The sequence below is a fragment of the Chenopodium quinoa genome, unplaced genomic scaffold (assembly GCF_001683475.1).
Source record: "Chenopodium quinoa cultivar QQ74 unplaced genomic scaffold, ASM168347v1, whole genome shotgun sequence".
NCBI classification, from domain to species: domain Eukaryota; kingdom Viridiplantae; phylum Streptophyta; class Magnoliopsida; order Caryophyllales; family Amaranthaceae; genus Chenopodium; species Chenopodium quinoa.
Genome location: NW_018742205.1, coordinates 933,616 through 948,853, shown reverse-complemented (window position 1 = coordinate 948,853; position 15,238 = coordinate 933,616). Strand labels below are relative to the sequence as shown.

The window sequence follows — 15,238 nt, the reverse complement described above, 5'->3', positions numbered from 1 at the left end:
GCTTTAATGTGTTTAAGTTTGTCATCATCTGCTTAAATTAGCTCAGCTAAACTCAGGAGAAAATTGTTTTACCAAAAGTACTTAAATTTATAGCAGATCAACATAATGAAGATATAACAAGCAATTACTATGACTAACACAGTATGCTACACTATTGCCTCAAGTCTACTAGCTTGAAATATCAAGAACTTGTGCCCTCGCTATGAACTACGAGTACAAATACATACAGCCTTCCTGCACTGAACATGTTGAAAATGATAGTAACAAAATTAGATGAAAATCAGACACAAGCATGCAGTAATCAGTTCAGTTGTTCACTTACGCTTAGAAATTCAAATATGCACTTATCATATCCTCTCAAGAGTATGAAACTACAATTACTGAACTAATTTACAAAAAAGTGAAGTTAGTTTCTCCGAGTCAACAGTTAGTTAGAGAATGGATCACTTAGGTGTAACAACAGCACACAGGGTTGCGGTTAGCTAGCAAATCGATCACTTAGGTGTTGATACTTGCTACAACACAGGGATTCGCAGCACAATTCAATCAGCAGATCATGTTAGTGTGGAGATAACCCATTGCTGCTAGCCTGTTATGATCATAGATATCTGCTCATGCAATCCTCAGGTTTCTAAGAAAAATGGGAAAGAGATATTTGATGTTGACTGAATGCCCTAACTACAACAGAAATGCACCTATCAAGCACCTCCAAATCATCATTCCTCAATTGACAGAAATGTGAGTCTAAATTCAGGTTTTTCCACCAGAAAAGAAACTATGTGTCTATGTTAGATGTCGAATTTACGTGCATCCCACAAAATTACTAAGCACTTAAAAGATAGATGACTTCATATTACAAAATCAACAATGGCAGCAACAGCCACTAAGTAGTACCTATTACAGTTTTGATGGGAGTGTGGAGAGGTCTACATTGATACGACTCCACCGGTAAAGGCATACCCTCAGTCGTAATCAAGAAACAGAAACTAAAAAAGAGACTCCACCAAGGTAGTGTTTCAAACAGGTAGTCATGTCTATTTTCTTCTACACTGGTCCCTCCCTCCGCCCCCCCCCCCCCCCCCCCCCCCCTCCCCCTCCCCCTTTTCTCAACTTTAATTAACCAGGTGTCTTTCCTCTCCACCCCTTCTTTTCCCTGTCTATTCTGAGACACCCTAAAATAGTGAAATATTACTGTCTTCTTAGTAAATCTAGCATCCTTGAGAACACGAAAGTCAGCTTGAACCAATCATCAGTCAGAAACATTCCTAAGAAACAAATATCTCATCATATTGATCTTCCTATGTACATCTCTTTTAAATGAGGATTGACATTCTAGTGGTTTAGTAAAGGAAAAACAGCGAAAATTGTGATATAGTGAACTCATTTCGAGCAAACTACAATAATATTGTCAAAGAAATCTTCAAGTTTGTTATACTTAGCAGTTTTGTTACTCTTCAATGTGATCCTTAAACAACCAAGGAAGTAAAAGCAATAAAACCATAGTTTGTTTCTAATAAATACATGATACTTTTGGACGCTTCAAATCAGGCCGAAAGGTTAAGAGAAACCACTAGATCCGTGCATATAACTCATGCCAAATGCAAAAATCTGGTAACTTAGCATAGGATTCGATCGCTTTACTTCTTTTCTTCACCATGAATCAATGAGAAGACATGACAATCAAAGTTACAAGTTTACCAGACCATCCTGATCACTGGAAAGTCCTAGAGAAATCACAGCAAAAGCCATAAGAAAAAGTAAAAGAAAAACTTTTTTTCCCAATCAGTACATTAAAAAAACTCAAAGAACATATTCATACGTAAGTATTTTATTGCATAGAAGGCATTTTCAGTAAAAAGCTACCACATCGAAGGAAGTGAAGATCAGTTTTAAAAAGGGTAATCAAAGATCTGATTAAATTTAAAAACCAAAAAAGTCTCTCAAAGGGTGGTGGGAAGAGAATGGAACCATTGAGAAAGAGTCCCACGTGCAAGGGGAACCATGTTCTTAGAGCAAGTTCTGCAAACACAAGATTCTCTCCATAATTCAAGTTCCTAACACAGTACTAATTTAAGAAATTAAAGGTCCTGTCCTATTAGACTTAAAATGAAATTAAATACTACGGAGTACTACTTTCTCTTTTATTTTCCAAAGGCAATATTTTAATGTTCTTAACAATTAATAAAGACATAAACATTGTGTATTAAACCCCTAAGACCTTGACAAAATGGGGATAAATCCATGGTTGTCGTTGTAACGATGTAATGTTATAGCCTTATAGGGAAAGAAACTCACAAGAAAAACACACAATAGAAGGTAAAAATATGTAATGATATGCAATAATAAATAAATGAAAGGCAACTCTCCTATGTCTAGACGGGAAATTTAAAAGCACCAATCCAACATGTCTAGATGGTAGCAAAAGGAAACAGCAATGTGGGGAAACAAAAAGGAAAGGGGAAAGTTAAACTTTCTACAATGTTCATGTGTAGAAAAAGCCAAGATATGGGAAATCATACGAAGTGTATGGTTTCCAACTTGGACCTCTCTAATTTTTTTCACAGGGCCAAAAAAAAAAAAAAAGAAAAAAAAAAGAAAAATGAAAAAAAAAAAGGAAATTTAATTCATTGGTTGAAGAGAAAATGTGAACTTGAGGGTTTGATTTCTAATAAGATGCTAGCAACTAATGTATCTCCATTTCAAATAGAGAAACCCAAAGAAACCAAATAATTAGAGTGAATAGAGATCTCAATCACCCACCAGACCCACTTGGTCATTAAATCTATCATTTTCTTGTATAGTAAATACAAATACTGCTATCAGACAAAAGAATCCTATTTAGTCACAATCTAATTTTATATAAGAACATAGTTCCGTAAGCAATTATGAAACACACTTTCTTGAAAATCTTTTCTATATTGTACCATGTAAGGTAGTCAATGATCACAACTCAAAGTGTCTAAAAAATAATGCATTGGAATTTTTATTTTTATAATAAGAAAATCTAAGTACAGCCGCCACCTGTCTTTTTATAGGCAAATTATTAGGTGTACTTTGAAGCATGTGTTACTGTGCTACAAATAATGGTTCAACCGTATATATGGAGGAAAAAAAAAAAAAGATCCAACCCTCATGCCGCTATTTAATTTGTAACCACATCACTAGCATGCTCCTAGGCCAACTTATAGGCTCTCACTCTTTCCCAATTATATCAAATAAGTGGACATTGAGGCAAAGTTTGAGCTGATTCAGGGTTCATAGTGATTTTTTCCTAAGCATCATACTCAAGTTTATCCTAATAGGAAGTAAAAATTTCATAGGAAGGTCAAAGAAGCCTCAAGGTGGAGTTGTTTTGTTGACAAAATTATAAGAAGTTGCACTTCATACAAAAATCTAGATTCCATAAAATTGAGAAAATTACTTAACTCCTCCAAGCTAAGTGAAACTTTGCATAAAAATAAACATACAATGTTCAACCAAACAACATACGGAGTATTCCATTTCCTTATAGACTAACTGCTCAGAAAAAAACAATCATTAGAAAATATTACTTCCCAATTCCCATGATCAACCATAATGCTTATGCCCTGAGACATTATCTTTCAGTTCTGCAGCTAATTTTGTCTAAAGTTTTTCGCGCAGCTCTCTAAGCTTGCTATTGTGATCTAATTTACATCCTAGCCCAAAAACAATGTACCACAGTCATTCAGCCAACTAGCCAAGTAAAAGTTCATTCGTAAGTGCTAAGAAAAAGGAGTGTAAGTCAAAAATTTCAGTCGCATGCTTACTAAAGTAAAATCAAATGAGCCAGCAAGTAAAGATTATATGCAAGAAAATATGCATTGCCATCTTCCATAACAAGACTTCAGAAATGTTGGATAATAAGTAGTTATCATGACACTAATTCACTAAAGTAGTAAAGTCTCATGTAGAAAACCAAAACTATCTAATGAGATAATCACAAGTCAATATAAGAACAAAATTTAGAGACGGAGGGAATACCAAATGTCCAAAAACAAAAAAGCTTGAAACCCAATAAACACTGTAATAAACCAGCACCCCGTGGCAGAACATAATGACTTCAGAAAATATGAAAGGGATTTGCTGTAGCGCAAACGTTCATAAATACGTACACACACATCCTCTGCCATTGGTTTATTTCTGAAGGAAAGACACTAGGTAAAAGGAACCCACTACAGAAGATGCTAGGAGTAATTCAATTGGATAAAAAAAAGTGCTTACAATAGCAATTTACAACATGGATCTTTCCATTTCCCTCCACTTCTGAACATAAAAAAATGCATCCATCACAATTCACAAGTCTTCATAACTTTACAAGGATTTGGTTTATTAATAGAAAATTATGTTTGGATCCTTCTGTTTCCATTGCAAATCTTTTGATATTTAGAAGAATTTGGTTTAAGAGAAAAAGGAGTTTGGATCCTACTATTTCTCTCCATATACAAATACAGAAAATTTCATCCGAACACATTATAAATGGTAATATTGTAAAACCTCATACTTTCTTATAGAGAAACAATAGAAGGAGAGGGGCTAACAGGTCCTACTTAACATATGAAATTAAAAACAATAATCTAGGTCATTCAATATCTTAGCAGTATGTATAGCTTGGAATAGTCAAGTTTGCTTTTCTTTATAGAGAGTTAATATCTATTTATATTGTTGCATTCTCGATTTCTCCTTACAAAGAAACAATGCTTATCAGAAGGGTATGAAACCTTATCAAAAAAGGAGCATACAGTTCCTACTTAGCATATACTTATTCACCAACCAAACAGTGACACAAAAGTTAGATTGGGAGTAGCATTACAGAGGGCAAAACAACAGTAAGCCATTGGTGATAAGAGGAAAACAAACAATAGAAGTAGTGAACTAGTGATTTACTCCTTTTTTTCCAACTGACATCTCTTTTTAATCTTTTCTACTTGGTACTCACCATCAAAGAAGTGGAACTACAAGGTAAGCCGAACTTTACTTTTTGTATTTTAGATACTTTAGAAGTAGGTATGATAAGGGTGATGAAATCTCACATCATCACATCTTTGCACTTTAGAGTATGTGGTTGAATCAGTGCAGAGGAATTCAGGAAAATTAATTCAGAGAGTTAAGAGTTATTATTAGTTTGGTGGATGGTGAGAGCATGTGGCCAGCCAAGCCAATTGAACGGCTCACATGGATTAAGGCGAAAAGCAGTACAAACTTTGTTTAATTAGGAAGTACTATAAAATTTAAGACGTGATTAGCGACGCAATCAGTTGCAGGATGGAACTGGCATCTAGATGTGTCCTAAAATGATTATTCTAAGAAAATTGGAGATAAAAAGGAGATGGAAGATGGGGCTTAGATTGAGAATGTTGTCTTTACCAGCAAAGGGCATAAATTGGTAGGTGAGCAAGAACTACAATAACCAAAAATATTACAGTAATAGGTAGACATCATTCAGACAGAAAGACAGAGACTATAAGAAAGGGCATCTTAGCCCACAGTTTTTAAAACAAGATCACAGACAATAACATCATTGTTTTTTTCTTTTTAGCCTTTTGGGTTGATTAGGGTGGGACTTGAAACATAGTACATAGTCATTAACTAGATATTATGAACTCTACTTGATAATACTCATGAACTAAAAATCAAAAACTCTACTTGATTGAGATTTGGAAAAATTCCCAAGCAATTTAACACTTTACGAATGGCTTATGTTACTGTCCGTCTATTGTGCATATGATGATCAAATCCCACTATTCACAGAGCAGTTCTTAAACTTTTTCTTTTTATCTCCTTATTTCAACTTTCAAAAAAATATCTCACAAAGAATTTTCCAATTTTTACATGACTACAACATGGTAGTACAAAAGAAGCCCATAATTTGGTGTTAACACAGAGTTTCTCCTGTACGATCATGTTTGGTGGGACTTGTTTAAATTGATATAAAAAAATTAGCATTAATTAATTAATGCTCCCAAATACAATGGATTTAAAACTACCCTTCTACTTCCAAAGAATAACCTAGATTTGAAAGCACTAAATATAAGTAACTTAGAACATTCTGAATAATATTCCTTTTAAACATATAAAATTAAACAAATCTGGGACCACGCAAGAAGAGATAAAAACCAAACATATCAAAACACAACAGGGTTAAACTGATACATCAACAAAATGTTTAATTTAGTTAAACCAAAACATCACCAAAACCTACTTATGGATTTTTTTGCTTCCAATATTCATGAAGCAGATTTATATCACAGGCTATAAAAATAATTTAATTCAAGAAATTAGATGAGATTTGAAGTTATTCTTGCAGTAATATATTCGTCTTGGCTTGTAAAATAGATTAGGAAACAATTTGCATTTAAGTTACAAAATTTAAAAGTAGTGTGTAGATGCCAAGGCTTTATCTCACCCTCAAAAAAGTAGAAAACACTTGAAATATCTTCCATCCCTAACCTTCAGCCAAGGAAAAGGGGTAACAACAAGCCAAGATTAAATTTGGGGTTGCTCGGGTTGACTTAATACAATTACATCCAAGATTTAGTTAAATTTCAAGCAATTTCAAACTCAAAATTTTCAAGTTCCAAAAAGATAACCCAAGTAGATACTTTGTTTATTATAAGGAGTAACGTTCATAATACCAAAACATTGTTAATATTTGAGAGCCTATTCATGACCTTCTCAAGTTGAGATTAGATCTCCTCAAGTCATAAATATCTAGAGTCGAAATTGAATAGCTTACAAGCCAGCTAAGTTCATTTAGTCATCATTACCCCTAGCATAAATACTTCATGTATGAATGGTTGAAGGCCTAATAGATAGAGATCAGAGATGTACGGCTTTGCTTCTGAAAGTAAGCTTACATTTGATCACCTTAATATCATTAAGATACACAATCTTTCTGAGTTTCAGTACTAGAACAATTTTAGCAGCCAGTGTAATAGACTAGCCTAGGGAAAGGGGTACTCTTGGTAATATAAATTACTCTGTTCTTCTTAGCTTGGAGATGAAGAAAGCAAGTTGGCTAGAAGTCAAAGTGGGAAAGGAAATGAGAAGTCTATGAAAAGAGAGATCAATTAAAGAGGAAATTAACATAAACAAGCAAAAATAGTATCAAACTTTACTTTTGTTATCAATTTATCATGGGAGGTGTCGTGGATGCGGCGGATATGATGCGTTGATCGCAGACCGTGTCACAATTGTCATGATGCGAATTTGATTTTTAAGTTTTTAAAAGGATTTTATAATAGTATGCTGTTAAAATTGTTAAGAGTAGAATAGTAAAGAATTATAGTCACTATAGGGGGACATAGGATATCTTTCACTAATTTTGTGAATAAAATAACCTTTGAGTGAATTATGGGATGTAACTATGTTACATTCATTGCAGGGTTATTTGGGGTTTTAACGTTTGTTTTGAATGAGATTCCATGTTTTTGAAACACCCCCTTGTTGGTACGGACAATTTCGGTTCGTTTGATTGAATATCCTTCACAATACAGCTTGACTGAAATAATGCGGACTTTTTGCTACACCAAGGTAACAAACACAAGAAAGAATAACAGAGAACAAGAACACATAAATTTACGTGGTTCACTAATGATGTGTTAGCAATATCCAAGGACAAGCGAGAAGAAGTTTGAGGAAACTACAAATCACAAAATAGGGATTAAAAACTAAGGAATATAGTACTCCTAAAACATAACCGCCCCCCAAAAATAAATAGAAAACCATAGCCCAATCTAACCATAAGAGGAAAACAAATTCAAGGCATACTTAACTGTAGTTGAATTTTGGCCTAAGTCAATGAATTAGGTAGCGAGTTGTGAATCCGTAACCAATCTCATACTAACAAATTAAGAAACTATGGTCCAGCCAATCAAAAGACTGAAATTGTAAACCCTTGATGATTCAATAGCATCAAATCCAAATCTACCATCAAAACCCCTAAATTCTCTTCTTCCTCATTTCTACATCTCTGAATTTCCCGCCTATAACACCGAGGTTGCTGATTCCCCTCTGAACAATCAATTTTTCTGGTTATCCACAACTAAATCCCTTCTAAAGATGGAATACACTAACTGAATATCCTTGTATATCCAGATAACCTAATCCAAGCACATAGTAGAAGCCTGCCGGTTATCCACAAAATCTTAAAAAGAAAAATGGCTTCCAGCATGTTAAATTTTGCCTTCTTAATAATACATTTAAAACAACCTTCGAGTTCTAATACAAATTCAATACTGGCAGCCAAAAGATGCCACCGCCCAGGGGGCAAATAATAAATACAAAAAAAATGCAAATTTATTACTCCGTATATATTTCTTCAAAACTACAGCTTATTTAAATAACAGCAATCCTATATCCTAATCTAATCACACGACATCCAGTCTGAGAAACAGCATTCACGTTATCCACATAAATCTTATAATAGCAATTATGCTTCCAAGAAATACGCGCGAAGTCAGGAACAAACTAACCCCAGCAAAAGAGAGCTTCAGCACTTGTCACAGCAATCGAAAGTTTGTGAACAGCTACAATAAAAAAGCAATTCCCAGTAAAGTTTTCAGCTATACAAAGTTGTAGGCTTGAGCACAAAATTCTGCAGAAAAGAACAGAATCCATTAATACTGGCAACAGTCGGATATCATTTTAACTTCCATGGAGAACAGAAGCTAACAGCAACATTAATACTAACCCAACAAAGTAAAATCTTACACACACACAAAAAAAATAAAAAAAAATAAAAAAAAAGTATAGCACCAAACCCAAAAAACATCTAATCTCTCAGCGACACAAAAAGTGTAGCAGCGTTTTGACTCTTCAAACTCTCGTACCCAACTCAATATTGTGACAATTGCACAGGAATCAAAGATAAAGATGTATTTATGCAGCCTCAACTCCTCAAGAATGCAATTGAAACAATTAGACATCATTTTGCATTTCTAGTATCTGGTTTTCACATATGCAGCTTTAAAAGTAGGTTATGATATCGTCAACCTCAGATAATGGTCACTTATATCACACCTTTGAAATGTAGCAGCCAATATCCAAAAATAAAAAAATGTTTCTAAAATGCGATAATAAATTACTCAAAATCAAAAGCTTACATAGTAGCCATAATAATTGTATTGTATAATCTAATATCCCATTTCTTTTCAATCATAGAAAAATGCCAGTTGCTATTTAAAAAGAAAATTTGTCGAAAAAAAATATTTTCAACTCTTAGCTATATGCAGGTATATTGAGAAAATTGTGCCCACCAACCTTGACTTTTTTTTTCCTCACAAAACCAATCTATGTTATGTGAAACTTATAAGATCACTTTGGTCCACGTGTAAATTGCTCCTAACTGCCTACTACCAAGCAAATGTGGGATTATTTCCAATGCAGGTGAAGGCCATCAAAGAAATTAAGCCTTTCAAGACATTTTGTTCCCTTCCTGCTTTTGACACACAATGAAAGATCTCTTGATGATCCATGATCACAAAGTTAATCAACCCTCTGAAACCAAACTCTTTCTTCCCTCTTAATTTATATATATATCTTAAAATAAAACTTGAAATATGCATGATATGATTTTATCAACGACTATCAAACTAGCATTGTTATATGGGTCAGAATGTTGAGCATTTGAGGAGGACCATATTAGGAAGATGTGATTAGCACAGATGTGTATGTTGAGATGGATCTGTGGGAACACCCTAAAGGATAAAATTAGAGATGAACATCTTAGCAAGAAAGATGGAGTTGCGGACATTAAGGATAAAATAAGGGAAAACAGGTTGCGTTGGTTTGAGCATGTCAGGCAGAGACCGGAAAGCGCACCAGTAACAAAAGTAAAGGGTTAGGATCAAGGGGATCTCAAAAGAGAAAAAGGAAGGGAAGACCAAAGGTGACTTGGATGAAAGGAGTTAAGAAGGACATGTAGAAGGTGAGTTTGGAGGAGCATATAACATTGGATAGAATGGAATGGAAGGATCATGGTTGGCAAATCTAGGAGAGAATTTTTCATGTAAACCCCCACCTGTGGGATTAAGGTTTCAGTTTGTTGTTGGAATTCTTTTTCCGGTTTTTCAAAGTAAATACACAGAAACCACTTACCTTAGAATGGGAAAGTGCTTTCTAAGCATTTATAATGTGGGGCTTTACTAAAATTTGATTTCTCGAAAACATTTTTTAAATACCTAGAAGGCTAGAATAAAGATGGTCTGAAGTTTTTTCACTTGGGCTCATCACAGGGCTCATCACAGATGGATAATGGCGTAACTTTTTTTTTTTGTTTTTTTGTTAGCAGCAAGTATTAAACTCACTATATAAGTAATTTTTCACTGAAAATTAAGAGGGATTACATGAAAATATAAATTTGGAGTCTGACCTGCAATAAGAAATCTTGCTAAATTTTTAGCGCTTTTAGTGCATTAGTCGGTGTATATAAAGACCCAAACCCCACTATTAAATCTTTCACGCTGCTTTCTACTCCATCTTCTACTTCACTGTCTTTGATAGTTCTATTCCATCTACTTATCTTACTTCCACATCTCTTCCTCTACTATATCTCCTCTTAATATTTTTTTGCCCACACATGGAGCCTGAAACTATATGAAGTACTATGGAGTTAAAAGGTTTATTATTTGTTAAGAAGGTGTTCAAGCCTTGAAGGAAAACTTAGTGTCTTCAATTGCAAGTGATCAAGAGTTCATACGTACATCAACAATAAAATCTTCATCAATGAATTAAAGTGTGCAACATGTACCCTACATTTCTCACCGCATTCCTCAGCCTAAATTCAACATATCAATTACTAGTATACCATCTATAACTAATGCTTCTCCAGTAGAATCTCCATGTATATAAAGAATCTCAAAAGGCTCCAATTCTCTCCTTCCTATATATATATTCATTAAAAAAAATGGGTAAGGCCAATTGGCCATAGATTCTTAGCTTGTACTACTCTGCTTCATTTTTGTTCATCAATGACTCATCCAAACTACTATCTAATCACCCCTGCATCACCCTATATGGTAACATAATTGTCATACAACAACAATTAAACAAAATTCCACACATATACCAAGCTTACTCACAAAGCAAAATCAGCTGATAACAGTGCAACAATGTCAAGCAACGATAACAATACTCCAAGGCAAACGCACATACAGAACAAAGCAAATACAAATATAACCAAAATAAAGCAATCCCAACACACCTCAAACTCTCAGCAGCTGCAACTTATTCGAGAAAGCGATACTAATCCACTCCGGCTGAGCAGCAGACCACTGCAACTGGTTTATTTCCGACCCAGCATTGTACATTGACAAAGGATCAATCCCATTGGGGGAAGCAACGGTGGGAAGCTCCCATATAAGCGCCTGAGAATCATCACCAACAGAGCATATATGCCGGCCACTATGAGGCGCCCACGCCACAGCATTAACACTGGCCTGGTGCCTCTCGAATTCAGCCACCGGCATCGTAGGAGACCGAATATCCAATATCACAACCTTATTACTATCCATCAAAGTGGTGGCCATATACCTCAAATCCTGCTTGTTCCAAGCTAGCCTTAACAACGGAGTATCCGGCTCCGGCGACTCGTAAACAATCGTAGAATGCTCCTTATCCCTCAAATCAAAAATCCTAACACTTCCATCAGCCGAAACCGATGCAAAAACTCCAGCTTCTCCCCAAGCAATGTCGTAAACCTCCTTATCATGAGCAATCAACTGAGTTTCCACCACACATTTCTCAATATCCCAAATCGTGCAAGTTGTATCAATACTTGAAGTTCCAATTCGTTGAGGAACGACGTCGTTCCAATCAAACGACGTCAATGGCGCACAGAAATCGCTCGATTTCGAGTTATTGAGCTTAGACACCAACTCAATCGAATCATTCTTGAAAGAATACAATCTGAGAAAATCGGCCGACGATGCCAGAATAGGCGGCGATGAAGCTGAAGGTTGAAACATCAATTTTGTCGGAGGATACGGATGAGGAAATGAGAGATTTTGAGTTAGGGTTTGTTCGTCGAAGGTTAAGATATCGATGCGATTGTTGTATTCTTCGATGAAACTTCCAACGGCGATGATTTGATCGGAGCTCCGGCGAGAAATTCCGGCGGAGGAGAGAGAAAACGACATAGCGTATAGCGGGTAAGGTGAATCGTACGTTACGAGGGTGTTGTTTGGAAGGAGGTGAGATTCTTGGGTTGAATTCTCCATTTTTTTGGGGAAAATTGAATTAGGGATTTGAAAATTTTAGGGTTTGTGATCTTGTTCAGGAGAATTAGGGATTTTTAGAGGTTGAAGAAGACTGATAATTCTAGCGCCGGTCAATGGAGAGAGTTGTTGAATTTTGACTTTTTGGAGGGAAGGATTAACTACTAGTCAACGGTCAACTTTTTCTCTGCATTTGGTGTTGGGCTTCATAATGGGCCTTACCCAATTAAAAGGAAAAATAAGGCCTCCTATTTTACAACAAGAACAAAGCATGATATAACTTACAAACTAGTGAGTAGTCCGAACGTTGCTTAAGTTATTACTTTTGTAGTTGTACAATTGTTAATTTTTAGGGCATTTAATAATTTGTATTTTATCCGTGTTTTAATAAGTGTTACACTAATCAAATACGGACGGATTTTTATAAGTGTTACACTTTCTTTTTTGACAAAAACTACATTTTAATATTATATATTACTCCTCTCATAGTCCCCATCAAAACCCATTACTCCTTTTTTGTATTATTTCTTGCATCTCACATTCATTACTTTTCGATAAACTATTAATCCTACTATCTTTCTTTTAAATTTTTTTAATACTCCTCTTATCCCATTTTACCTCTTATTTTATTTAAGTTAATTAAATTGCCTAAAATTATATGCCGGTCAAAGTATAACACTTTTTAAGACACAGATAGAATATGTGGTATGTGTCTTTAATACTTTTATAGTATAATATTAATTTAAGTGTAAGGTTAAAGCATAATTGACAATTAGCCTAGATGGTTAAACAATGTAATTTTTTTTTTCTAAGAGGTCTAGTGCTCGAACCTTCTTATCCATATATTTTTTTTAGGGATTTTTTAAACATCGCCCACAAATTACTACATAAAGCCCACAAAATTCACTTGATTTGCCAAAATTGCCCTTGACCTTAAAAAAAACACTCACACTCTCATCACTCACACTGTCATTGCTCATCTTCTTTCAACCTCTCTAAAAAAAAAAATTCAAATAACGGCAATGTCGAGGCGGCAAGGCAAGGAATTGGCGGCGGCGGCGGAGGGAAGGATGTCCCAAGGAGGAAAGGTACATTTTGTTAAAAAAAAAAAAGGGAAAAACCGCCGTGACGGTGGTGGGGCGCCCTGGCTGGACGCCCAGCCAGCGGTGGTGGCGCCAGCTGCACACGCCGCCACCAGTTGGCTGGCGTCTGGGCTGGACGCCACAGCCACGGTTGTGGCGGTTATTCAAGGCGCCGCAGCCGTGGCTGTGGCGTCCAGCCCAGGCGCCAGCCAACTGGTGGCGGCGTCTGCAGCTGGCGCCACCACTGCTGGCTGGGCGTCCAGACAGGGCGCCCCCCCCCCTTTTTTTTATTTTTTTTTTAAAAATTGTTTTTAATTTTTTTTTTTTTTTTGTGTAATATATTTTTGAATTGTTTTTATATTTTGTTGTTTATTTTTATAAATTTTTTCAATTTCGTTGTATTTTTTCTACGTTTATATTTTGTTTACAATTATTTGTATGTTTTTAGTTAATTTGATTTGCGATGATGATTATTTATCGTATAAATTTTTGTATGTTTATATATTTTAAAATTTTGTGTAGAATTCACTGGGTCGTCATGGTGCGGGGAAGAATATAGAGCTTCTTAGTAGAAGTTATTCAGTGGAGAGGTCGGGGCATAGACATGTCAGATCCCGTGGTATTTCGGCCTCAGCTCGTAGAGAACGGATCCATCGTCGGGATGAGGATGACGATGACGATGATGATGCTGAGGAGGGTGACCAGGAGGAGGAGCAGGAGGAGGGCGCAAATGAGGATGAGGATGTGGACGATGGCAGTGGACCGTATGATGATTACGGTCCATTCAGTCAGAGGGTTGATGACATGTACGAGACGCATATGGTGGAGGTGCGTAAGGGTAGGGGTGGTAGGTTTGTTAGTAGATCTGGCACATCATCTGCGTCCACTGTATCTGGGGCAAGCAGGAAACGGTCGAGGGCCGGGAATGATTCTTGGGTTGTTAGGAGTGAGGTGCCCGGTGGGCCTGTTGACGGGAGTGTGATTCCTAGCTTTCTAGGACACATAGCTGCCCGTATTTGGGAGGACCAGGAGAGGCCTTCAGTTACGGGGTTGTTGAAATGTCATACCCGGGAAAAGACTTGTAGCCTTTTGCGTACATGGGCTGAGGCCTGGCCGGCGGAGAGCGAGATGTTCGAGCGACTGGAGGGCACTGGGCTGAATCACGTTCCTGCCACCATGCACGATAAGATTGACAGTAAGCTGATCACAGCTTTCATTGAGCGATGGCAGCCGGATACAAACTCTTTCCACCTTCCGTTCGGTGAGATGACGATCATGTTACATGACGTCGAGGCCATTCTGGGGATTCGTGTTGAGGGTAAACGACTTTGTGCTGTGGCTGATGCGGATCAGGCAGATTCGCTGGCGGAGTTGTTGGCGGTGGACAGGGCCGCACTGTACACCGAGGCGCTAGGTGTTTGGGAACACGGAGGTGTGAAGATCGCATCCGTGTTGCAGCGGTGTTTGTACCCCATTGCACGTAGGACGCCCGACGCACAGCTGAGTGCTTATGTTTTTCTACTCCTCGGATGTACCTTGTTTCCGGATAAGAGCGGCGGAAACAAGCTCAGGCCACGCGACATAGTAGAGGCGTGTGACCCCGACAGTGTAGGCCAGTTTTCCTGGGGATCGGCTACGTTGGCGTATTTGTATCGCCAACTAGGATTTGCGAGTCGGGCTGACGCGGCAGGTATCACTGGGTGTCTGACTCTATTGCGGACCTGGATATACGAGTACTTTCCTGCATTGCGACCACATCGTGACCCAGTTCCTATTGATAAGGGGATGCCGCGTGCTTGTGCGTGGAGTCCGCGCTCGGAGAAGAAGTTCGTTGACCGCCTCCGATCGATACGGTTATTGCTGGACAGGCTGTCCCCCTTAGAGGTAACGTTTATTTATAGAGTCTACATTTTATTATTTGCA

General features: G+C 36.9%; 1 protein-coding gene across 1 annotated transcript; it reads right to left on the bottom strand.

Annotated features, from left to right (window-relative positions):
* Positions 1 to 8,190: 8,190 nt before the first annotated feature.
* On the bottom strand, positions 8,191 to 12,417 carry LOC110727616 (protein TRANSPARENT TESTA GLABRA 1-like). The gene is made up of 2 exons (XM_021907203.1): positions 11,222 to 12,417; positions 8,191 to 8,614 (listed from the first exon to the last, which is right to left on the bottom strand). The coding sequence occupies exon 1, from the start codon at positions 12,234 to 12,236 to the stop codon at positions 11,223 to 11,225; it is 1,014 nt and encodes a 337-aa protein (XP_021762895.1). The 5' UTR covers positions 12,237 to 12,417; the 3' UTR covers positions 8,191 to 8,614; position 11,222.
* Between the last annotated feature and the right edge of the window lie 2,821 nt (positions 12,418 to 15,238).